The sequence below is a fragment of the Typopeltis vanoorti genome, chromosome 13 (genome assembly GCF_054136105.1).
Source record: "Typopeltis vanoorti isolate ZY-2024b chromosome 13, IOZ_Tvanoo_1.0, whole genome shotgun sequence".
Taxonomy (NCBI): domain Eukaryota; kingdom Metazoa; phylum Arthropoda; class Arachnida; order Uropygi; family Thelyphonidae; genus Typopeltis; species Typopeltis vanoorti.
Genome location: NC_143561.1, coordinates 34,055,070 through 34,082,897, shown reverse-complemented (window position 1 = coordinate 34,082,897; position 27,828 = coordinate 34,055,070). Strand labels below are relative to the sequence as shown.

Here is a 27,828-nt window from a genome sequence, read left to right as displayed (position 1 = left end):
CCTAGGACACTCCTTCCCCAGGCATATGGTTGCAAAGCCACTAGGCTAACCACATGGACAGTGGTCACTATAATTTTACCATAATTGAATACTGGATCACCGTGTAATATTAAGGTGGAAAAAGAAAGGACTGACACATAAAAGCAAATTTTAAGTGCTTTATTTAATTCATTGGGCATCATACATCTTTTCAAATGAAGGAATATTATACAATTCAAAGCATACAAAGGTTTCTACTGCTTGCAGTAGATATTCAAATGTTTGTATATTCAGGAATTATTTTAAAGAAAGTTTTTTATTTTATTTATTTGTTATTTTTTTTGCAAAAAAAAAAAAAAATAGTGTAAAATTTAACAATTATGTTCTTGTTAATTTATTAAAATAACACAAATACAATACTACAATAAATTAAAAAAACAAAAAAAAAAAAACACACCAAAACTTGGACTAGGCAATTCATTTAAAACATATATTAAATGATTTATGAACACGTCTTCCATGGGAAGAATGAAAATGTGAGTTTATATTTTTTCAAAAAAAAAAAAAAAATCATACATAACACATTTTGTATGTAATACATAGATGAAGTAAAATAAAGTAACTTAACAAAAAGATACAACATAGACAAAGCTTGCTGTTTAATTACAAGTGAATAGATTATATGGAAAAAAAAGCAAATATTTTTGGAACTTTGCAACCTTTCTATGCAGTTATGTTGTGTGTAAATAGCAAGCCAATTATTACAATCATCTACAAAGCACATCCAGAAACAACTAGGTACCAATTGTGCATGCCAACAACCCAACTTCCAGGGGGGTGGGGATGCACCTGCACAATGATGTTGCAGGAGTCAAGAAGTATATGATGGACATATTGTCTGTATCTATAAGTTTGCCATCATGTTATGAAATAAATAAGCAATATTCGCCTGGCAGAAATTTATTAAAAGGCTACTGAAGTGTATAGAAAAGATCATGAGTGAGGGAATAATGAAAAGATAGTGTAAGGATGTTGAGTGAAGGATGAATGTGCATGGAACTACATGGAACAATGCAAGCAAAGACAGGTGTTTACCGTGAGACCCTAAAAAAGTTGCTGCTATCTATTTGTTTTATGTTCTATGGATTTGTTTTAATTCATTACAATGCAAGACTGCTGAAATATGCCAAATGCTTTATAAAATTCAACTGGAAGGCCTTCAAACACCCACCTTCCATCTTTTTCTCCAACTTCATAAGTGATTTTAGCTGTTCAACAATCCTGTGGAGAATTGGGTAAAAACACTATCAGCAGACTATTTGACAAAGAGATACAAAAACTTGTGCCCTGATATGACAAATTCCTCAATATCAATGGTGGAAATGTAGCTGGACAGCATGTGCAAACTTGTGACAATAAAGTAATATTGAAAATATTATTTCATTCATTTACAACCAATTTTGAACTTAATTTCTGGATGTGCTTCATAATATGTAAGCAAAATATTCAATGTAATTGTTTAAAATAAATGCTAAGTATTCTAATGAATATTTAAATATATTTTTTGACAAGGGCACCCTTTTTTTTTTTTTTTTTTTTTTCAAAAGAGATACAAAAATAATGTTCAGAACTATCTAGTAAGCTTATTTCACTACTAAAAATATTCACTTTTATGCAAAATTACACAAGCAGTGATAAATAAAAGCCTTTAATTCTTCCAAGATGATCAATCTAATCATTTCTATTTTGTACAATCATTTGTTCTGTTTAAATTGGTGTAAAAATATAATTTGGTTTAAATTACCTAGTGAAGGCATTGATAGGTAGAGCCAATAAAATATGGCAGTAACTAGTTATAAAACATAATAACCAGAATTGTGGTAATATTTGGTACAGCTTGCATATATGTGTAGGAAGGGGATAGGTGATCATAACCATAATGAGAATAATCCTAAAATGAGTAATGCAGTATTAATAATAAGTGCAGATGCTCCACCTGGCATGTCTTGCATTTCTTGAATTATTCCAATAAACACTTGCTGTTTGGATGCAGCAAATTCTTCTACTGGAGGGAGGATAGGATCATCTATTGCAAAATAAGAATATTAAATATAACTGAATATCTTTTAAATTAATTCAACAGTTTTCTTGATTCTAGAAAAATTTTGATATTTAATGTACAGAAGCAGAATTTGCAATATTTGTTTTTATTTTGTAGATTATTATTATTTCCCAGACATGGAGTCAAAGACTCATCATGGGAAATCCCTCTATAACCACACAATACTTATCATACCTTTTTCTTCAACTATTCACCAACAATGCACTTGCCAGCAATCCATTCTACCCACTGATTGTGCTCCAAGCAAAAAAATCTAGTCCTAATACCCTTGCTAACATACTTTATACAATTTCCAGGTAGTGCCCTGGTGATTCTTTGTTTTCTCCTTTTCTGCTGTCTATTGAAAAAAAGTGTTTAGTGTCAATCCTATAAAACCATTTCAATAACTTAATTGTTTATATTATGCATCCTCTTTTTTCCTATTAATGAGTCTAAATCCTACAGACCTTCAATCTTTCTTCATAGGGAGAAATTCATAGACTTGCCACAATCCTCTTCACTTTTCTCTGGATTCTCTCCATTAATTCCTCATGGAATCCAGGCAACCAGATCTGCATGCAGTAGTTGAGATGTGGCCTTATTAAAGCTTTATAAAGGGGAATAATAACCTTCCTACTCCTGCTTGTTAGCATTATTCAACAACCACATAATCTGATGTGCTGTTTTGGCCACCTTTCAATATATCCTCTAAAACTTCAACTCCACTCCCTGTCCACAATCATCCTGCAGCTCATTTCGATCAATGTTGAACACAGCTTGTGATCTCTTCATTCCAAAGTGCATGGCCATGTTAAACTGGCAGCATTGTTCTCTGTTCATACTATCAGTTTATTTACAGTAGTGAACAAATTAATCCGAATGAGCTACATTTTCATCAAGTTTTTGATGTTTGTTTCAGTTCACAGTAATTTTGGTTTGGGCTTTGGTTCACTATTTTGTTGCATGTGTTGCAACAAAATTGTTGTTGCAGCCATGCAACAAAAGTTTTGTATGTTTTAACTGTCTCTACAATGTTTATTACTAGTTTTATGCATTTTTAATAGTGTAAACAAGTTGATATTCGTAGCGTTTTATTCATTCATTCATTCGATATAGATGAAGCCCTTTGGTCAGAAAGACCTGGGTTCGTTTCCTGTCCATGATGCGAGAAACCTTTATCTGGTCTCTTTCAACTAAAGGTGAGTTAGCTGGTCTCATATGGAAGTGGAGGGTTTTTTCACCTGGAAACTCGGGTTTTTTTGTCTCTCAGAACAGGCAAAAGAACCGGCCTTGTGACATACAGATCTACAGCCATAAAATACATACTTAATCCCTCATTAGGAGGGCTCAACCCATCCTAAGGGAAGGGGGAAACTTCATACAAAATAAATAAATGAATTTATTACTTCATTTCACTTGTTTTGAGTAATTCATTTATTAAAATGAATTACCCAAAACAACACCAATGAATGTGGTGTTGTTTTGGGTAATGTTAATGATTTTAAAGAGGTTTAGAGAGACAGGTAACATTTCTCCTGACAGAAAAAAAAAATGCAGGCAAAAAAAGATAAACTGCACTTACTCAAGATAGATCATTTATTAGTTGGGAAAAGCAAAATGGATCCAAGATTGCTTGCTGTAGACTAAATGAAGACTCTGTAGCTAATGGGATTAATGTTTCTGTCCACGAAGATTGTTGGAAGCAGGAAAGACTGTCCATGACTGATGAAAGCTATGTAGAAAAAGAGGCTCCAGTGGGCAAAAGTTTACAAAGATTGCCCACTCAACAAGCTCCTGTAAATGCCCAGCTAAAATGATGTTCTAGAGTTGTTTTATACATGATTATCCAGAATCACTTGTGCCTTTTGATAGTATGATGAAAAGTGACCAATATATAAAAATATTGGAGAAAAGAGTGGTACCATAGATCCAGAAAGACAAAGAACTCATCTTCTAACAGGAATTTGCTCCATGCCACACTTCAAAAAAGTGAAAGAGTTCCTCAAAATCACAACAATCAATTGCTTCAGTGACCAGGTTATTCTCCTGACATTAATCCAATAGAAAATTTGTGGACCATAGTGAAAAAAGTCTTGGAAAATTAAATTGTGATACAAAGGGTAACTTAGTACAATCCATTATAAAAGTATGATTTCAAATGCAGAAATAAGAAAAATGTGCTCTACATTGGTAAAGTCCTCTAATCGAATCAATGAACTTATTAGGAACAGATGAGCACATATAAATTATTAGGTAAAGTTGAAGTTTAATTTTTGTACTTATTTTCTTGCTAAATTTAAATTTTTCTTTAAAATGTAAGGGTTTGGATTAATTTGTTCACTACTATAAGTCATCCTGCAGGATCTCTACATCATCTTCATTGTCTATCACTCTTCCTTGCACTTTCAGCAGACAACTGAATATTTACTCTTAAATAATTAAATCCTTTTCAATATCCTTGATGTACAAATAAAAGAGCAACAGACCAAGTACCGAGCCCTGCAGTACATCATTTGTCATTACCAGGTATTGTCCACCTTGATTCTATTTGTGAAGACAGTTTCATCTTGTACAGACAGACGCAGAACATCCTTCATAGCAGAGAGATGTCACTAGTTCACAATGAACACTAGCCGAATTCTTCTATTATTGCAGAGAACAGATTCTGATTCAAGGTATTGTGTAAAATCTGGTATGCAAAGTCATTCAGCTCAGTTTATATTTAACAGTATAATTCACAACACAGTATAATAATAAAATAATATTTATTATATTTTTCTGTTTATAGAAAACCTACACATACAAGGAAATATTTGCACAAACAATCATGCCATTATCCAGCTCAACAATATGGTATCTTAAAAATACTAACTCACAGAGCCAGAACTATCTGTTCCAGTGACAAGGCTCTTACCATTGAACTCACTTGTGTCACACACTTTTTTAGCCAATGGCTATAACTCCTAAAGAATAGAAAAATACTAAATACTCCCTAAAAATCCCCTCTAACTGCCTAATACACAAGACTATAGCAAAATTGTTACCATTCCATATATTCAAGGCACATCTGAAAAGATATATTACATGCTTAATAAATATCAGCTCCACACCACATTTAAACCGTATGTCAAATTGGCAACTCTCATCCATGCACTTAAGGACAAGATCTCTCCTTTATCACATCCAGGAGTATATGATGTGCCCTGTTCTTATGACCTAGCTTACTATGACAGACAGGAAGAACTGTTGACATCTACCTCAGAGAATATAAAAAATAAATTCAGCACTATCGTTATGGCAAGTCAGAACTGGCAGACCATGCTTTGGATACCCTTCACACAGGATTAAATGGAAGAAAACAAAAGTGTTACACAGAAGTCATAACAGAGAAATTGTTTTTAGAATCAGCAGCAGTTTTAAAACATTCTCCAAACCTCAACAAGTATGATTGTTTAATTTATCAAAAATCTGGGAGACAGTCATTTTAAGATCAAATTAATACTTGTTTTCTCTCTCTCTCTCTCTCTCTTTATCCAACAATAGATGGTGCCATTAGGACTTTAGTTTCTTATGTTGTCCATTACAATTTGTTTAAATTAGTTCCACTGTTATACCAAACTGTTGCTGCTCATGTGCTGTAGCACTGTTTTTGTGCTCTGAAGATGCTGGATAAAATAATAATAACGATTATTATTATTATATATATTAATAATAATAATTATTATTATTATTTAGGCCTCCAAGGAGTCAAAAGACTTATCACGGGAGGTCCTTCCTACGAAACACAAGTCTATCAAGACTCATTGTGGGAGGTCCATCCTAGGAAACACAAAGTCCATTATTCCACTCCTTAAACTCATTGACTGTTCTTGCTCTCACCACTCTATCAGGCAATGCAAAGAAACCACTCCTCACTCTCGTGCTCACAGTTTCCTTTTGTAACTTCCAGGGATGGTCCCTTGTCATCACTCCTTCCCACTGTTCAACCAAGCAAACGAACTCCTCAGTGTCAACCCTGTAACCACCTCTCAACAGTTTAAAAGTCTCAATCATATCACCTCTCCTTCTTCTATCTACCAAACTCTGTCCGCATTCCCTCAGCTGATCCTCATAACTAACATTGTACAGTCCTGAAACCATCTTTGTTATCTGAAAGTTTATTTTTCACTTGGTTAGACTATAATAAATTTAGTTTAATCCTTTATCAAAGTGTGAGCAAACAAAGTTTGTGCCTGAAAGTATCTTCAGGACTGGGGTAAGGTGGTACAACACTGGGAAACTCGTTGCAAAGGTGGAGCAAGCTAACATCACTCCTATCTCAGTATCTTCCATAATGCAAAACACATCTCCTTGCGGATATATATGATCTTATGCATTAAGGGAATGATGCATTAAGGGGGATAGGAGTGATGTTAGTTTGCTCCACCTTTGCAACGAGTGGCCCGGTGTTGTACCACGTTATCCCAGTCCTGAAGATACTTTCAGGCGCAAACTTTGTTTGCTCACACTTGGATAAAGGATTAAACTAAATTTATTGTAGTCTAACCAAGTGAAAAATAAACTTTCAACATCTTTCTCTAAATCCAGAGTAATTTAATAAAAAGGTGGGACACCGTGGGGCAACTTCTATAGGTAGAGATGACCTTGCTAATGCTTCTGCCTGGTATCTCCACTTGGGCCTGGCTCCCACTGAAGAGACCTCAATAAAAGTTGAAACTAGTCTGGGTAATGGCCCTTCCCTTAATGCCTAACATCATACATATCCGCAAGGAGATGTGTTTTGCATTATGGGAGATACTGAGATAGGAGTAATGTTAGCTTGCTCCACCTTTGCAACGAGTTGCCCGGTGTTGTGCCACCTTACCCCAGTCGTGAAGATATTTTCAGGCGCAAACTTTGTTTGCTCATACTTAGATAAAGGATTAAACTAAATTTATTATCATCTTTGTTATCTGCCTTTGTACTCTTTCCACAGTTAATTTATCCCATTCAAATCCTGGGAGCCAAATCAGAGAACAATAGTCTAAGTGTGGTTTGATCAGGGTCTTATACAATGGAATGATAACTCTTTTATCTCCGCAGCTCAGCGTCCTCATTATTGCAGCAATCCTCTGTGTTACCTTCACCACCTTTGCAATATGTCCCCTGAATTTCAGGTTTCTATCAATCATCAATCCCAGATTTCTTGTCTTCTCCCCTACTTCCTCTAGTATAGCTCCTCCAATAGAGTATGCAGCATCCCATCGATGTGTCCCAAACTTCAAGACCTTACATTTTGCTGCATTAAACCGATACCCCATTCATTTGTCCATCTGGCTAGCTTATTCAAATCCTCTTGCAGGACTACCACATCTGCATCTATTACTAATAACCCTTCCCAGCTTCACATCATCTGCAAACAATTGAATATTCCCCTGTAATCCACTGATAATGTCATTGATATAAAGGTTAAACAATATAGGTCCCAGTACTGAGCTCTTTGTGACCCCACTTGTAACCCTCTGCCTCCTAGAAACTGCCCCACCATACACAACTCTCTGATACCTATCAGATAGCCAATCCTGAATCCAGTTGACCAACCTGACATTCAAACCCATGTGCTGCAACTTAAATATCAGCTTATCATGTGGCACCTGTCAAATACCTTCGCTAAATCCAAAAAATGACAGTATATGCTTTTCCCTCATCTACTGCTCTTGTAACTTATTATAAAAGGCTAGCATATTACTAAAACAAGAGTGCCCCTTCACAAATCCATGTTGACTCTCACAGATAACATTACCCTCATCTGCCCAATGTTGTATACAGTCACTAACTAATTTCTCCAAGATCTTAACAACTACTGATGACACATAAACTGGCCTATAATTAGACACTTCCAGTCTGCTGCTACCCTTATGCAATGGCACTATCTTACCCTCCTTCCATTCCCTGGGCACCTTTCCTGTAGCCAGACTTTCATTGAAAAGCCAGGTCAAAGAAGCTGTCCATTCTTTAGCACATTCTCTCAAAAAACTCGTGGTGAAATAATACCAGCAAAATATAAGCAAATAAGTTAAATACATATTAATTATTTTTCTATTATACTGTATTGTAAAGCATACCATTAGAATAGAAGCTATGAACTGACAACACAAGTCTTTCTACTCGTTTAATGTTATTTTCAGCATTGTTTAGGTCCTGAAATTAATTACTTTTCTTTAAAATGCAATACAATCTATGTACTTCTCATAATCAAATGGGAAGACAAAGCAAAATTTGGAGATCCAATTGTACACATCCATATATACAGTAAATGGTGATTTAAAAGCACCAGTTAAAAAGCATTTAAGTTGATGGGAATTAAAACTTAACATTAATTTATTATCATAATGTTAAAAATAGTATTGCAAATATTTAAAATTATATCAATGAATTTTCAACTTTTAAATAATAGAAGTGATAAATATACCATTTCCGGTGGCATTTGTACGTCCTGACAAATAAATGTGATAGAAAGGACCGTTCAAGTCCAGACCAAATTCTCCAGGAACTTTTAATGGAATTGTACATTTGCACCAAATTCTTTCTCCATCAACATCTGACTTGACATCTTCAAATGGCTGAAAGTGTTAAAACATTTTAATTTAACTTTTATTACACAATGGGCATATCATAAAACCTGGCTTTCATAATGTGATTTATGGAAGTTGGATTTCATATCATAAAGTCTTATCTTCAGAGTCAGATTAATAAGATCTCAATCAGTAATGTTGTTTGGGAAATAAGAGAAGGACAGCCAAAACTAGCTTTTGCATTTACTAAGTTAACTGTTATGAATCCAGGAAGACAGATCATTTGTTACCAAACTATTGTACTTAATTTGTAATATATAATAAATATGCTCATGTCATGCCTGCTTTAACAGATTCCATTCAATATGATTATGGTATATTCTGTCAGTAGCTTCATTGAGGAATAGCCAACCTTACATCTGCATTTTTGTCATAACAAATGAGATCCCCCACAGTTTACTGTATTACCTTGAAAGTATACAAGATAAGATAATGGACTAAAAAGTGCATCTGATTAGTCTTTTAAGATGCATTTTTGAATGGTTGCTGATCATTAAAGTGGCTTTTGGTTAACAGTTTGTAAGCATCTTTATAATGGTAATTTATTGGAATAACTATCTCTATTTTAACAACATTTTCTCTCTCTTTTTTTTATAGTGTAATGTGATCATTAATATAGTAATTAAATTTGGCAGAATAAATGCTGTAGCATATTTATTTCTACATTAATTAGATTTAAGGTTTTCAGGCTGCAAGTGTTTATTACATTACATTATTTTGAGGTGAATGCCTTTTAAAATCCAGTTACATTTGTCAAAGAGTAACAACCTTTGGATATGAAAATCAGATATGAAAAACAACTTTGAAACTACATAACAAAAACATGTTCAAAATCATAAACTTTAAAGCTCTTTCTCATTTCGTAAAATATAAAAGCTATATAATAACAGTAAAACTTAAAAATTAAAATAAAATCCAGGCTGCAAACTTCACATTTCCAGATAAGAAAGTAATTGTGTCTAGTATATAGGATATTAGCATAAAAGCCAAGACAAATACCTCTGAGCTATTTGCAAGCTCATTTAAGAAAGACAGGAACTCTGCCATAACTTGAATGGAGAATGAGAATTACTGTCTATAAAGATAGAAGATTATGACTCATCAGTTTCAGAAACAGCTGAAGAGCAAGTATGGAAGCCACAAGAAAGCAGCCTCCTCCCTTACATGCACACACATAACTCTCAGTCTTTAAGCCAATTCCTTGCACTAAGAAATATAAACAAGGAGTAGAGTACAGTAGGTGCACACTATAACAAATTCATAGAGACTACAGGAACCTTTTTCGTTATAGTGGCTGGTTTGCCATAGTGAATTTCATTTCACACAACATTTGAAGCTCTGGACAGGGATTTTCAGCACTTTGTTATAGTAAGTCAATTTGCTATATTGATAGTCAATTGTAGTTGATAGATCGAAGTATCATACAATAAATTGGCATGGGAAACAGACAATGAAGTTAATGTGGGGAACATCAGAAATTTAAATTAAAAAAAAATGGAGTTGGTAAAACGAACAAGGTATTAAGAGAAAACAAAAGTTTCCAAAGATCTTATGATTATCATGTTTTGATTAATGACTGGAAGTTCACTAGTGAAGTTATGAGCAGATGCTTAAGAGTCAAGCCTGAATAACTAGGAAGAGACCTCCACATGACCTTTGGAGAAATGCAGAGAACTGACCAGGGCTTCTGACCTGATGTCCAAACCTCACCTTCTCATGCTGTATCCTGTTGGGTACCTACCTGGATCCTGAATGAATGAATTTGTGCCGACATGAGATTTAGCCAGCCAAATTTTATTCTTATTGACTTAAACTATAATTCAAAATGATGGTACAACATGATGGAATTTTATACCAAGTGGAGCATCACCTGGTTAAACAAGACCCAGTTGTTGGCATCGGGGAACTAGGACAAACAGCAAAAAGTGAGCTACTGGAACCAACTCCACTCAATATCACCAGAGATCAAGATTGGCACCATCAACATAAGTAGCATCAATGGAAAAGAAATGGAACTGGATAAGTACCAGATCAACATAATGAGTGTAAGTTTTTTTACTTGATTATACTATAAAGATACCAAGAAATTATATGCTTGGTTTAATCCTTTATCCAAATGTAAGCTTGGATAAAGGATTAAACAAACAAGTTTGCACCTGAACTATTTTCAGGACTGGGGAACTGAAAATATAACTTCTGCATTACTTCAACCTTGGTATCACCTCTGGGTCTGCTCCCCCTGACAAGACCTCAATAAAGGTTGAAACCGGTCTGGGTAGTAACCCTTCCCATAGCATTATACATACATACCTGTAAAGATATGTGCTTTGCATTATGGGATATTAAGGCAAATGATCTAAAGTCATAAGCTTCTATATACGAGTTGTCCCAGTCTTGAAAATAGTTCAGGTGCAAACTTGTTTGCTTACACTTGGATAAAGGATTAAACCAAGTATATAATTTCTTGGTATCTTTAATTTATAATGGGTATTACTAAAACAAGGGAGACATAAACAGGTGAGATCTTTCTAAGCAACAAATACAAGATGTTATATTCAGGAAATAACAATCAGAGAAAAGGAGTAGCTATAATATTAAATACTAAGTAAAAGGATAATCTATTTGAATAGCAGACAATATCAAGTAGAGTGATGTGGGCTAATATCAAAATGGAGAACTGAACAATGAGACTTATTTGTGCTTACAATCCTATAGAAGATTTTATTAAATAAGAAATGGAGGAATTAGAGAAGGCAGCTGACACAACAAAAAAAGGAAAAGTTGGTCCTTGTTGGAGATCTAAACAGCAGAGTAGGAAAGGATTACCAGACATATAAGAATGTTTTGGGAAAATTTGGAGAAAAGAGCAATGTTAATAATAACAGTAAGCACCTGCTAGATTTCAGCTCAAGATATGGACTAGTTATTACTAACACCATGTTCTAACATAAAAATGTGCACAGATTCACATGGAAAGAAGAAGCAAGGAATAAGAACAGTCTTATTGACTAATGTTATTGTCGACAGTGATGTTTTCCCACTGGTTCAGGATGCAAGAGTATACAGAGGATTTAAAATAGGAAGTGATTACCATTTAGTGTTGAGCAGGATAAAATTAAACTTCATATTCAAAAGAAGGGTGTGTAAAAAAGTTTTGAAATGAATCCAAGTTGAACAGCTATCAGATGTGAACTGTAGCCTCAAATACACAGACATTGTCCAAGAAAAACTGAGAGTTTGAAAACACAAACCAAACCTTCGAGATTCAGGGGCAAACCCTAAAGAAAACTTTTATTGATTGATTCAGCAGGGAGGTAATCTGCAAGGATAGAAAAATCAATACTCCATGGTGGACTCAGGAAAAAGGAGAAAGTATATAAGAAAGTTCCTGGCAAAGCATTGTGTAAAATTAGCTAAACAAAAGGCATGGGAAGACGTTGGTAAGAACATAGAAATAAATATCAGGAAGGCTATTTCCAGCAGTTTATCAGCTATTGGTTTAAAAGTGGCAAAGATTATATTTCTGAAGTGATTTAAAAATCAAGACATGAGACATTATAATAATAAAGAATTGTGGAAGTCACGTAAATGTATTATTTATTTATTTATTTATTTCTGCAGAATTTTTGGCTATATTTCATAGTCAATTTTGATATGCTATAGTAAGATGAGATAAACATAAAAAACAGAACAAAAATTAAATTGAAAGTGCATATTATATGTGCTATTGACTGCAAGAGGATAATTCATTTTACATTAATAGATATCAAGGAATAAATTTTAAAAAATAAAATATTTTAAACATCATCATTATCATCAAATTCCTGCTATGTACCCTCAAGGGGTGTACAGGATATGACAGTAGTACATGAAAAAATTACATCATTACTAACTTCCTATCTACAATTTTCCTCAAAATCAGTCTGTTACTTGTCAAGACTCCAACATTATCAGATCTTATATTTCTATCGTCTAAGGCACTTTGTACCGTATCAATCCACCTATATCTTGGTCTTCCTCTGGGTCGTTTTCCTGCCAACCTGGCAGAGAACACTTGTTTTGCTAATCTTTCCTCTCCCATTCTATTTAAGTGACCATACCACCTGAGATTAGCTCTGCTAACTCATTCCTGGATGCTGACAATGTCAAGTTCTTTCCTAATATCCTCATTTTTAATATGATATTGCCATTGATGCCATCTGTTCACGCCTCTAATCTTTCTCAGGACTCTCATACCTGCGGTCTCTAGTCTTTGGTCAAGTGTTTTACTTCTGACCCAGCTCTCAGATCCATAAGTTAAAACTGGTTTGAACACTGTCTTGTACACAGCTAATTTAGTGTTCCAACTAATTTCTCTCTTATTCCATATGAATTTATTCAATTGACTTCCCACTATACCAGCTTTGCTGATTCTGTTGTCTATTTCTATATTTAATTTACCATCTTCAGTAAAAATTATGCCTAAGTAGCTGAAATGTTTTACTTGTTCCACAGGTTCTCCATTCACAACACAGTTGACATTTTCAATGATTCTGCCTATTTTCATTGTCTTTGTCTTTTTATTGCTGACCTTCATACCATATCTATTAGAACAGCTATTCAATTTAGTCAGAGAATCTTGCAGACTTGTAGCGGATTTATTTAGAAGTATAACATCATCTGCATAAAGCAAAGAGCTGACATTAACATCTCCAATTTTGATATCAGGTTTAATACCACTTTCCTTCATAATGTGATCCATATAGATAATGAATAACAGAGGGGATAATGTACATCCTTGTCTCACACCAGATTTAACATTAAACCATCTTCCTGTACTTCCTTCAATTCTAACTGCTGACTTACAACTCAAATAAAGATTAAGTATTGCTTGATATAATGCCCCATTGACAGCATATAACTGCAGCGTATTGAATAGCTTCTCTCTTGGCACCTTGTCATATGCCTTTTCCAAATCAACAAAACTTAAATACAGATCTTTGTTATATTCCCATGCTTTCTGCTTTCTCGACTATTTGTCGTAAAGTGAAGATCTGATCCTGACAGCCTCTATTTGGCCTGAATCCAGCTTGTTCTTCACCAAGCTTTCTTCCACAATTCTTCTCAACCGTTTCTCAAGTATACTGGCATAGATCTTGCCAGGAACACTTAGTAGGGAAATACCTCTGTAATTCTCACATTCAGTTTTATTTCCCTTTTTATATATGGGTACTATGAGAGCTCTACTCCAATCATCGGGAATTCGTCCCTCTGTCCAGGCTTTCTGATCTATGTAGTGCAGCCACTGTAAGTTTTATACCACCATACTTCAGCATTTCTGGTTGAATATCATCTACTCCTGCTGCCTTTCCACATTTCAAGCCTTTGATGGCTTTTTCTACTTCAAGTATGGATATGTATTCTTGACTGCATGCCTGGTCAGTGTTTTTTATCACTGTGCTGTCATCACTGCTTGTTTCATTTAGCAGTTTTTCAAAGTAATTACTCCATACTTCAAGGATATCTTTTTCTCCTGTTTTCATGTCACCTTTATCATCTCTAACTCCTTTTACAGCACTCTTTCCTCCATTCCTAAGCTTCTTCAACAACCTCCAGAATATTTTGCCACCTTCTTGATATTTATTTTCTATATTCTTGCCAAAGTCCTCCCATGACTTTTGTTTAGCTAGTTTTACACACTGTTTAGCTTTCTTACATTTGTCCCTGTATTCTGTAAGAGTAAAAGCTGACTTATTTGCCAGGAACTTTTGATATGCTTTCTTCTTTTCCTTCACTGCCTCTTTAACTTCCTGTGTCCACCAGGGAGTTCTGATTTTTTTATCCTTGCACACAACCTCACCACATGCCTCTCTGGCAGAATCAATCAATGTTTTCTTCAGAGTTTGCCACTGAATCTCCAAGGTTTGATTCCTGTTCTCAAACTCTTTCATTTTCTTTTTAATAATCTTTCTGTATTTTAGTCTACAGTTCACATCTGAGAGCTGCTCAACTTTTATTCGCTTTAAAACTTTCTTACATGTTATTCTTTTCAATATGAAATTCAATTTTATCCTGCTCAAGACTAAATAGTGATCACTTCCAATTTCAAATCCTCTGTACACTCTGGTGTCCTGCACCCAAAGAGAAGACATCACTATCAACAATAACATAGTCAATGAGACTTTTCTTATTCCTAGCCTCTTCTCTCCATGTGAATTTGTGCACATTTTTATGTTGGAACATGGTGTTAGTAATAACCAGTCCATGTCCTGAGCAGAAATCCAACAGATATTTGCCTTTATTATTAGCTTTGCTCTTTTCTCCAAATTTTCCCAAAATATTTTTGTATGTCTCACAATCATTTCCTACTCTGCTATTTAGATCCTCAACAAGGACCAACTTTTCCTTTTTCATTGTGTCAGTTGCTTTTTCTAGAGCGTCAAAAAATTCCTCCACTTTTACCTTAGTAGAACCTTCTGCGGGACCATAGGCACAAATAAGTTTCATTGTCCAGTTCCCCATTCTCATATATGCCCACATTACTCTACTTGAGACTGACTGCCATTCAAGAAGATTAGCCTCGTATTTTGTGTTGAATACTATGGCTACTCCTTCTTTTCCTTGATTGTCATTGCCTGAATATAACATTTTGTATTTATTGCTTAGAAAGATCTCACCAGTTTTGGTCTTTTTTGTTTCAGTCACCCCTATTATGTCGATCTGGTACTTATCTAATTCCTCAGCTAGCTCCATTTCTTTGCCATTCAGGCTTCTTACGTTGATAGTACCGATCTTTAACTCTGGTGATGTTGAGTTGGGGTTTGTTTTCAGATTTGTTCCAGTAGCTGACTTTTCGCTGTTCACCCTGGTTCCCTGGCGAAAACAACGGGGGCCTTGTTTAACCGGGCGACGCCCCAGCCGGCATGAAATTTTGTCATGTTGTACCATCATTTTTTATTTTGGTTTAACCAATAAGAATACAATTTGGTCGGCTAAATCCCAAATTACCAGCCCATCCTCGTTCGTTCAGTATCAAAGTAGATACCCAATAGGGTGCACCACGAGAAGGTAAGGATTGGACAATAGAATATTTTAAACTTAAATAATTAATTAATTAAAATTTTTATGACTCTTATGAATGGTGAGTATTGGTTAAGTTAACTTCCCAAACTTCTTCCTTATCAAGGAGTTTACAGAATCTCTTGTTCTTGCAGCCTATGTTATTACGAACAGACTGGCCATTCCACAAAAATTTGCCTTGGAAAACATCAAGAATATACTTAATGTTTTCCAAGGCTCATCAGGTTCTTCACAAAAGAAAATAACTTTTGTGAAGAACCTGATAAATCTGATTTAGAGAGCCATTCTTTATCTACAAAACATAGAATTCAGTGGAATAATACTCAAGTTCTACACAAAAGTTATTTTCTTCTGGAAAGATTGTATAAACAAAGCTGCAAAAGCACATTCACCATCCTAATCTTAACAAAAACAATTGCACTATTCGAACTAATACTCACCATGTTTCGTAAAAATTGTAATTAATTAATAAAATTTTTTAATTTAAATTTATTCCTTGATATCTATTAATATAGATGGAGGTTATCCTCCTGCAGTCAATAGTGCATATAATATCATGCACACTCTCAACTGTTGCACATTTTATGTTTATCTCTTTTTACTGCAGTGTATTGAAAACGACTATAAAACATAGCCAAAAATTCTACACAAATAAATAATATATTTACATAAGTGAGTCAAAGTAATTATTTATTATTATAATATATTTTTGAAGCAAGTCAGTGTGATGGATACATAAAAAAAATAAATAAAAAACCTCTTGTTTATTATTTATTTAAATTTTATGATCTTTATTATAATAAAGGTCATAATTTTTTGACCTTAACCACCCAGAGTTAGTTTTCTGCACTCAGATTTCACAAAAATTTACAGGCTCAGTGTAAGTTTGAAATTCATAACCATTTATACTATATTTCTCAAAGGTGGTTTGTGTCTTCTGTGGAATAAAAAAAATCCAAGAAGAGAGAAGAAAGATGTTTAAACAGTTTAGATGTGGAGAATTACACAGTGCAAGGTGACCTAATATATATATGGATTTGGAAAGAAAGAAAGAAAGAAAATGAGAGTGAAACTAGTTGAACTAAGAGGAATTCGATCTAAAAATCTAAAATAAAAAATATTACATGGAGCAAAGACTGAAGTTCCAAAGTGGTTCTCTGAAGCAATAATGAAATGGGATTGAGATGCTTTAGAAGAGAATAAATTAGAACTTAAATTAGCTTAGAACAGAATAAATAAATATCAAGAAAGCCATTGCAAAAATCAGAATTTGTAAGCAGACAAAATAAGCAAAATTATTACAGAAAAATAATAAATTTATTAAGATATAACTGACAGTGTGACAGTTGCATCTTACATTAATTTCATTCACTGTCAGAGTATGCCCCCCCCTCTTACTATACATTTCACTCAACATGTAAACATATTCTTCACTCCATCAATTAATGGTGTGAACCATTGTTCAATGGAGTGAGGAATATGTTCACTGCATTGCTGTGATCAATGGAGTGAACATATTCTTCACTCCATTGATTACAGCACCTATTATTAGAACCTTTCAACTTTTTTATTCTTTTCTCTTTCCACTCCTTCTGCTGCTCTGAAAAAAATCTTTGTATCTAGAAAGCTTTTTTTCACCAAATTATGTCTCCACTTGTTTTTCCATTTTTAAGTTCTTCTAGCATGCTTTAGTTCTGATACCGCCATAGTGACTCACCTCATCAATATTTCTTCGTTCACCCCATCCCAACCCTCAGAATATTAAATCTGTGCAAAACATTCCAGATGTGACTTAATCAATAATTTATACAGCAATACAACCATTTCATCTTATCACTGTGGCAGTTCTCTGTATTATTTTCATTGCACTTGCTATGTGACTCTAGAACTTCAATCCTCACATCTGATTTTTTTTTCCCTCAGGATCTCTTTACTTCTTTACAGTGATATAATGTGTAATGCTTTTCATCTCTTCAGGTGATAGTATGAAACATTACACCTGGAATATTTCAGAAATGAACAGGCTTATCACAGCAAAGTCACTAAATAATAATGTATTTAATGATGTAAGTAGCATTTTCTGTTAAAGGAAAAGAAAAAAAGATCTGTAGTAAACACAATATGAATTTTGTAAACATTAAAAGCATTAAATTTGACATCCTAGTTTCCAACCAGTGAACTAACTATTATAACGTTCTAAAATATGACTTGCATTTCAAAACTTACCATTGATTGTTCTATGGGTCCCTGATGTAGATCCTTTAACATATAGTATTTCACTTCTGTCTCATCACCAGTAGATCTTGTACATGCTATCATACTCATATTATGTGCCTAAAAAAAAAATTAATAAAAAATTAAAATTAATAGTATTAGCACTATTTGACTACCAGTCTACTAGTTTCAAATTTGCTTTTATTATTATTTTTTCTTTACTCACCTATCTCTTACCCATGTCATTTCAATGGAATCTCAATGGTATTCAATTTTAATGGTACACACTGCATCCATGTTTCAAGTGAGTGACAGAAGTATACATCATAGCCAATTATATAATTAAATTATCGAAATAATTTAATTTCAAGCCTGAAGTGGCTTGAAAAAGTTTTATGTTTGGTCTTTAAAGTAGGGTTTCCAGGAATAAAAAAAAAAAAAAAAAATTAAAAAAATCAATAGCCCATCCTTGGCACCAATGTACTATAGATTTACAACCTTTCTAGGTGAGAGTTACATTATTTTAAACAATATAGTGCATCTCAGATCTGGTAGCAACATGACATAACTGCTTTCCATCTTTTATATGAATCCCACCCATTAAAAGTTGTAGACCTGTTGTACATTTGAATTGCATGGTTAATCTGGAAACTCTGCTCTACAGACTGAACATGGACCTTTTTTTTTTCAAGCGATTCAGGTCTCCAGTCAGCAGAATGGTTGTCTCACTAGGCAGTGAAATTTATCTACCACTTAAAGACTGAAACATCTATGCCACAGTGATTTGAACACACGACCTGCTGACTGGTGAGCAGACAGTATTACATGAGACTATTCACTTGCTCAACCAGGACAGCAAACTTGTATGCAATATCGCAGCAATGCCGACGTTTTTCAGTCATAATTTGCCAAGAAATTTAGAGAAAATTTAACGGCAGAAATTTATCATTGTTCACAACAACCGCGACAACAATTGGAAAGTTTAAATTTAAATGAGGAACACAGCTGTGATCGTCGATGACAGCGCATGCGCATCCACTGAACTTTACGTAACTCAAATGCTCTCACACACCACAAAGATGAAATCACATAACTCGGAACAGAGAAAATTTCCAGAAATGAAAGTAATAAAAAACTGAGTATCAGCGTATAAGATGCACTCTGTTTTTCAGACCTATTTTCAAAGAAAAAAAGTGCGTCTTATACGACAGCAAATATGGTAATTAAATTTTTTGGTATTCCATTAAAAATCATTAATCTTGTTAAGAAAAATGTACTGAGACTATACATATAAACAAACAATGAAATAAAATTGTCACAACCAATAACAATAAAAACAGGAGTATAACAAAAGTGTTTGCTAATGATCGTAGCCTCTTGTCACATAATTTAAAATATGTGGATTCCAAATTAAAGGATTTGCATATGAGCAGCACTAAAAATTAATGAAAGCAAAACAAAAAACTGAGAATTTAAAAATTAAAAATACTAAAACTTACTCTTTGTACAAGTTTGTTCTTTGGTTTTATAGTAACCATGTTTTTTATAGCCATTATGAGTGAGACCACCCATGATGGCTACACAGACAAGGATGTTATAAACAGAATTAAGAAAAAAAAAAAAAAAAAAATATATATATATATATATATAAATATATATATATAATTTTGTTTCTCATATTAAAGATATTCCCATCGATGAAAATGACATTCTAGTTAGTTTTGACATTATATGTTTATTTACTAACGTTCCTACGGACGAGGTACTTACATTACTACAGGACAAATTATCCAAAAAAATGTTCACTTTATTAAAGCATTGCATTCATTCTGGTTACTTCAGATATCAGGACTCCATTTACCAACAAAAACAAGGCCTGGCAATGGGCAACCCTTTGTCCCCAGTGCTAGCTAACATCTTCCTTGAAGATTTTGAAAAGAAAGCCATATCTTCCTTCTCGTTTAAACCAAAAGTTTGGAAAAGATATGTTGATGATATATTCATTATTTGGAATCACGGGCACACATCTCTCACAGATTTTCTTCGTCATCTAAACATCCAACATCCTAATATAAAATTTACTGCTGATATAGAAAATAATAACTCCTTACCTTTCTTGGATGTTATGCTTACACGATGCTCTGAAAGATTAAAAATCTCTATGTACAGAAAACCTACGCATACCAATAGATATCTGCATAATCTTTCTCATCATTTTCCACCACAAAAACTTGGAATTATATCTACCTTAGGACACAGAGCATGTTCTCTCTTAAATGAACAAGATGAACTACAAAAAGAACTGAATCACCTCACTCTTATTTTTAAACAAAATGGATACTCTGAAAAAACAATTAAGAAATTTCTTCTGAATCCTCCTAGGCAGTGCACAACAGAGACTATTAATTTTAAAGGTAGCATCTCCATTCCATACATTAGCACAGTCTCTAAGAAAATAGCTAAAGTCCTTAAAAAATATAATATCAGGACCTTCTTAACCACACTTCCAAAAATCCGTTCTCTAATCAGCCATCCAAAACCTACTCATCACAACCTTAAGTACCCTGGAGTATATAAATTGTGGTGCGATTGCAATATCCCATACTTTGGTCAAACTAACAAATCTATTGAACAACAAATAGAAGAGCATAAGAGAGACATCTCTTACAAAAGATCTCATGCAACTGCGTTATCCAGTCATGTTCTTTTTTCAAATAATCCTAATGATGACCAACGAAGCCACTCTGTCTGCTGGAATAGATCAGAAAATATCTTTCGCTGTGATGATGAGTTTGAAAGGAAAATCGTAGAATCAAGTGAAATCCTACTGAACCCGGTCCACTTAAACAACAATTTAAGTTATAACATCCAGATAGCCATGCTGCAGTTATTCAATATTGGCATTCACGTGAACCTGCATGCACAATTGCAACAAACAATGGCACGCCAGTTGGAACAACTTGAAAAAATACAATGTTTTTATGTATCGATTATGTGAGGCAATCTGTACCTGTAATTTCCAGTTTGTTTAAATAATTCAATGTTTATTAGTATTCTTTTCCTTTATAAATACCTGAAGAAGGCTGCTATATGCCGAAACTAGTAGTATTTATCATTAAAATCTTTATATGTTATCTCAGTCTTATAGTCATTAAATCTATATTTTTTTCAAATGTATAACAACCGAGTAAAAGCTGATCATCACATATATAATTATATATATATATGTGTGTGTGTATTCTTGATCTTCTACTCGGTTGTAATAATACATTTTAGAGAATAAATTTTAAATGACTTTAAACCGAGATAAAATATTAAATTTTAATGATACAACTGGTTTCAGCCTTTTACAGCCTTCTTCAGGTATCCACTAAAGGTAGAACACAGTAATAAAAAATTGAAGTTACAAAAAACTGAGAATTACAGGCAAAAAAACCCAATACAAAATTGACACAAAAACGTTGTATTTTTCAAGTCGTTCTATCTAACCTGCTATTGTTTGTTGTATGCGTGCTTGCAGGTTTTCGTGAGCACCAGTATTGAACAACTGCAGTATGGCTATCAAGGATGTTATAACTCAAATTGCTGTTCAAATGTTCAGGATTAAGGAGGATTTCTCTGGATTCCACGATTTTTCTTTCAAACTCATCACTACAGTGAAAAATAAAAATGTTTTCGGATTTATCCCAGCAAACTGAGTGACTCTGTAGATTGTCATGAGGGTTATTAGAGAAAAGAACATGACTGGATAGCGCAGATGCATGTGATCTTTTATAGGAGATGTCTTTCTTATGCTCCTCAATATGCAGTTCAACAGATTTGGTAGTCTGTCCAAAATAAGGAATATTACAGTCGCACCATAACTTGTAAACACCTGGATATTTCAGGTTATGATGAATAGGCTTTGGATGGCTTATAAGAGAATGGACTTTAGGGAATATAGTGAAAAATGTCCTGATGTTGTATTTTTTAAGGACTTTAGCCAATTTATTAGAGACTGAACTAATGTAAGGTATTGAGATGCTACCTTTAAAATCAATAGTTTCCGTAGCACGCTGCCTAGGTGGATTCAGAAGAAATTTCTTAATTGTTTTTTTCAGAATATCCATTTTGTTTAAAGATAAGAGAAAGTTGTTCAACTTCTTTTTGGAGTTCATCTGGTTCACTTCAAAGAAATCGTGCTCTGTGTCCTAAGGTAGAAATAGTTCTGAGCTTTTGTGGTGGAAAGTGATAAGATTGACAGTGCAGATATCTGTTAGTATGAGTTGGTTTTCGGTATATAGAGATTTTAAATCTATCAGAGCATCATGTAAGAATTACATCCAGGAAAGGAAGGCAGTTATTTCGTTCTAGTTCGGCAATGAATTTTATATTAGGATGCTGGTTGTTAAGATGTTGAAGAAAATCCATGAGAGATGTGTGTCTGTGACGCCATATAATGAAAATGTCGTCAATATAACGTCTCCAAAGTTTCGGCTTAAATGAGAAGGATGATATGGCTTTTGTTTCAAAATCTTCCAGGAAAATGTTTGCTAGAACTGGGGATAAAGAGTTGCCCATTGCTAGGCCTTGGTTTTGCTTGTAAATGGAGTCCCTATATCTGAAGTAGCCAGATTGAATACAATGCTTTAGTAAAGCAAATATCTTTTTAGACAATTTGTCCTTAAGTAATGTTAATACCTCCTCAGTAGGGACGTTAGTAAATAATGAGATAATGTCAAAACTTGCTATGATATCATTTTCACTGATTGAAATTTGAACTTCCTCGCAATATGCACCTTTCTTTACGTTCTCTTCACCCCCCTTATTACACGCATTTATGGAGTTCCGAAGATACACAAAGAAAACACCCCTCTTCACCCAATTGTGGAAGGAATTGATGGTTCTACTTATAAGCTTTCGAAACATCTTGCAGAATACCTCAAGTGTTTCTCCAATAACTCTTCATCGTTCATCAAAAACACCACAGACTTCGTTTCTCATATCAAAAATATTTCAATCAGTGAAAATGATATCATAGCAAGTTTTGACATTATCTCATTATTTACTAACATCTACTGAGGAGGTATTAACATTACTTAAGGACAAATTGTCTAAAAAGATATTTGCTTTACTAAAGCATTGTATTCAATCTGGCTACTTCAAATATAGGGATTCCATTTACAAACGAAACCAAGGCCTAGAAATGGGCAACCCTTTATCCCCAGTTCTAGCAAACATTTTCCTGGAAGATTTTGAAACAAAAGTCATATCGTCCTTTTCATTTAAGCCGAAACTTTGGAGACATTATGTTGACGACATTTTCATTATATGGAGTCACGGACACACATCTCTCATGGATTTTCTTCAACATCTTAACAACCATCATCCTAATATAAAATTCACTGCCAAACTAGAACAAAATAACTGCCTTCCTTTCCTGGATGTAATTCTTACACGATGCTCTGATAGATTTAAAATCTCTATATACCGAAAACCAACTCATACTAACAGATATCTGCACTGTCAATCTCATCACTTTCCACCACAAAAGCTCAGAACTATTTCTACCTTAGGACACAGAGCACGATTTCTTTGAAATGAACCAGATGAACTCCAAAAAGAAGTTGAACAACTTTCTCTTATCTTTAAACAAAATGGATATTCTGAAAAAACAATTAAGAAATTTCTTCTGGATCCTCCTAGGCAGTGTACTACGGCAACTATTGATTTTAAAGGTAGCATCTCAATACCTTACATTAGTTCAGTCTCCAATAAATTGGCTAAAGTCCTTAAAAAATACAACATCAGGACGTTTTTCACTACACTCCCTAAAGTCTGTTCTCTTATAAGCCATCCAAAGCCTAGTCATCATAATCTGAAATATCCAGGTGTTTACAAGTTATGGTGCGACTGTAATATTCCTTTTTTTGGACAGACTAACAAATCTGTTGAACTGCGTATTGATAAGAGAGATAAGAGAGACATCTCCTATAAAAGATCACATGCATCTGTGCTATCCAGTCATGTTCTTTTCTCTAATAACCCTCATGACGATCTACAGAGTCACTCAGTTTGCTGAAATAAATCCGAAAACATTTTTCGCTATAGTGATGAGTTTGAAAGAAAAATTGTGGAGTCCAGAGAAATCCTCCTTAATCCTGAACATTTGAACAGCAATTTAAGTTATAACATCCCTGATAGCCATACTGCAGTTGTTCAATACTGGCACTCACGAAAACCTGCAAGCACGCATACAACAAACAATAGCAGGTTAGATAGAACAACTTGAAAAATACAACGTTTTTGTGTCAATTATATATTGGGTTTTTTTGCCTGTAATTCTCAGTTTTTTGTAACTTCAATTTTTTATTACTGTGTTCTACCTTTAGTGGATACCTGAAGAAGGCTGAAACTAGTTGTATCATTATCATTAAAATTTAAAATTTTATCTCAGTTTCAAGTCATTTAAAATTTATTCTCTAATATATATATATATATATATATATATATATATCATCATCAACCATTGTCAATCCACTGCTGGATGAAGGTCTTTCCAAGATTACTCCAAAACTGTCTGTCCATGACTCTCCTTTCCCATGTCACTCCTGCAAATCTGATGATATCATCAATCTACCGTGATTTAGGTTGGCATCGTGGTCATTTTTCCTCTCGACGAAGAAGTACTGGAATCCATTCCAGTACTTCTTCGTCCATTGTTAATCATATAAAAATCATAGTCCAACAAAATATAAATAGGTCCAGAAAATTATTAAATGCAAGATCAAAGAAGCAAAAGAAATCTGGATGAATGAAAAATGTAAAGAAATAGAAATTCTACGGGAAAAGCATGACAATTTTAATCTACACAAAAAGCTGAAAGAGATCTCAGGTATATTTAAGAAAAAACAACTATGTATCCTTCGAAACAAAAAAAAGGGAGAAACAATATCCGAAAAGGATGACAAAATACAAGAATGGGTGAAATATATAGAAGAACTCTTTACTGATAACAGACATAACCCAGAAAATACATATACTGGCCTGGTTGGCCGAGTGGATAGCATATCCGCTCTCCAGCCAAAAGGCTGCAGGTTTGAATCCCGCGTGGGCATGGATGTTTGTGATTGTCTGTGGAAATACCAGTGGTGGTGGTTGGCAGTATATGGCATTGGTGTAGTTGTGGTCAGTTGGTGATTGAATGGTGGAGACGGAGTTGTAGAGCAGGTGCCCTCCCTCGATGAGTCCTTGGACTCCCTTTAGGTGTCAGTAATAATAATAATAACAGATGGAAGGTCCATGCATTCTAAGATCAGAGGTAGAATGTGCACTGAACTCAGCTAAAAATGGCAAAACCTTAGGCCCAGATAGAATACCAGTAGAAATAGTAAAGTTATTAGAAGGTGACAACATTAATATATTAGTAAAGTTATTTAATAAGATCTACAATACAGGCATAATTCCTCAAGACTGGTTACAGTCGACCTTCATCATGCTATCTGAAAAAGTAAATGTGTAAACTTGTAATGACTATAGAATGATCAGCCTAATGAGTCATATTCTCAAAATGTTTCTGAAAATAATTCAAAAAAGAATATACAGAAAATGTGAAGACACCATCAGTGATACCTAATTCTGCTTTAGAAATGGTTTGGGAACAAGAGAGGCTCTTTTCTGTTCTCAAATTTTATTCCAAAAATGTATTGACCAAAACAAAGAAGCAATCGACTTCGAGAAAGCATTTGACAAAGTCCAACATGCTAAAATGATTGCACTATTAAAAAGAAAGGCATCTGTTCAAGTTGATGACATTATTACAGACTCCATTAACATCAAACAAGGAGTAAGGCAAGGATGTGTGCTGTCACCTCTTCTTTTTAACATATACTCAGAAGCCATATTTCAAACAATCTTAAAAGGAAGAAAGGAAGGGATTAATGTAAATGGAGAAATCATCAGTAACATCTGATATGCTGATGACACAGCTCTCCTGGCTGACAATATTCAGGATCTTCAAAATCTTCTGGAACTAGTGAATAAAGAGAGTGAAAAAATGGGATTAAAAATAAATATCACCAAAACTAAATTCATGGTCATTAGCAAGAAACCAATTCTTAATTCAGCACTTTCTTTAAATGGGAAACAAACAGAAAGAGTGGCAAAGTTTAAATATCTTGGATGCTGGTTAAATGAAGATTGCAATCCAGAAATGGAAATAAAAGTTAGAATTGAAATGGCAAGAAAACATTTTCTCTTGATGAAATCAACACTGTGTAACCGCAGTTTAAATTTAGAGCTTAGAGTATGCATGGTTAAATGCGTACTCTAAGTACTCTAAATGCATATGGTCTGTCTGCTGTACGGTGCAGAAACTTTGACCTCGAAGATAACATCAATAAAAAGACGTGAAGCCTTTGAGATGTGGTTATACAGACGAATGTTAAAAATCCCATGGACAGCAAAAATGTCCAATCAGGAAGTACTGGAACAAATGGGGAAATCACATGAACTTTTAGATATCATAAAAAGAAGGAAAACTGAAATCTTTGTCATCTACTTTGTAATAATATAAGATACTTCAGTTGATTATAAAAGGGAAGATAAATGGAATAAGAGGACAAGGAAGACGAAGAAAATCTTGGCTGGCAGACATCAGACAGTGGACTGGCATGAGCTCTGAGAGACTGAGGATCACTATAAATTTGCCAAGGTGGTTGCCGAGCTCCTATCGGAGACACATTGCCACTTTAGATGTTTCAGTCTTCCTATGTCGTCAGAGACTTTGATTTGATTTCTTATCCATGTATGCCTGATCCAGCCTTGTGATACCAAACATACTTCTCATCATCATCATCAAATTCCTGACATGTCATGAAAAACTTACATCATTACTAACCTCCTACCTACAATTTTCCTCCAAATCAATCTGTTACCTGTCAAGACTCCAACATTATCAGATCTTATATTTCTGTCTTCTAAGGCACTTTTTACTGAATCAATCCATCTATATCTTGGTCTTCCTCTGGGTTTTTTTCCTGCCAACCTGACAGAGAACACTTGTTTTTCTAATAATATTAAGTGACAATACCACCTGAGATTAGCTCTGCTAACACATTCCTGGATGTCAACAATGTTAATTTCTTTCCTAATATCCTCTTTTTTAATATGATATTGCCACTGATGCCATCTGTTCACACCTCTAATCTTTCTCACAACTCTCATATCTGTGGTCTCTAGTCTTTGGTCAAGTGTTTTATTTCTCACCCAGCTCTCAGATCCATAAGTTAAAATTGGTTTGAACACTGTCTTATATACAGCTAACTTAGTGTTTTGACTAATTTCTCTCTTATTACATATAAATTTATTCAGTTGACTTCCTACCACCACCTTTATTGATTCTGTTGTCTATTTCCATATTTAATTTCCCATCTTTACTAAAAGTCGTGCCTAAGTAACTGAAATGTTTTACTTGTTCTATAGGTTTACCATTCACAATGCAGTTGATATTTTCAACATTTCTGCCTATTTTCATTGTCTTCGTCTTGTTATTGCTGACCTTCATACCATATCTATTACAGCAGTTATTCAATTTAGTCAGGGAATCTTGCAGACTTGTAGTAGATTTATTTAGAAATATAACATAATCTGCATAAAGCAAAGAGCTGAGATTAACATCTCTAATTTTGATATCATGTTTAATACAACTTTCCTTCATAATGCGATCCATATAGATAATGAATAACAGAGGGGGATAATGTATATCCTTGTCTGACACCAGATTTAATATTAAACCACCTTCCTGTACTTCTTTCAATTCTAACTGCTGACTTACAACTCAAATAAAGACTAAATAGTGCATGATATAATACCCCACTGACA

General features: G+C 34.1%; 1 protein-coding gene across 1 annotated transcript in view; it reads right to left on the bottom strand.

The window, feature by feature from the left end:
• Positions 1 to 138: 138 nt before the first annotated feature.
• Positions 139 to 27,828, bottom strand: part of LOC150100042 (uncharacterized) — a 148,059-nt gene continuing 120,369 nt past the window's right edge. The window contains exons 5-7 of the mRNA XM_090402714.1: positions 17,980 to 18,087; positions 8,532 to 8,682; positions 139 to 2,065 (exon numbers count right to left, since the gene is read on the bottom strand). Of these exons, the coding sequence (XP_090258840.1) occupies positions 1,908 to 2,065; positions 8,532 to 8,682; positions 17,980 to 18,087 (417 nt within the window). The 3' untranslated portion in view covers positions 139 to 1,907. The remainder of the gene's footprint in view (positions 2,066 to 8,531; positions 8,683 to 17,979; positions 18,088 to 27,828) is intronic.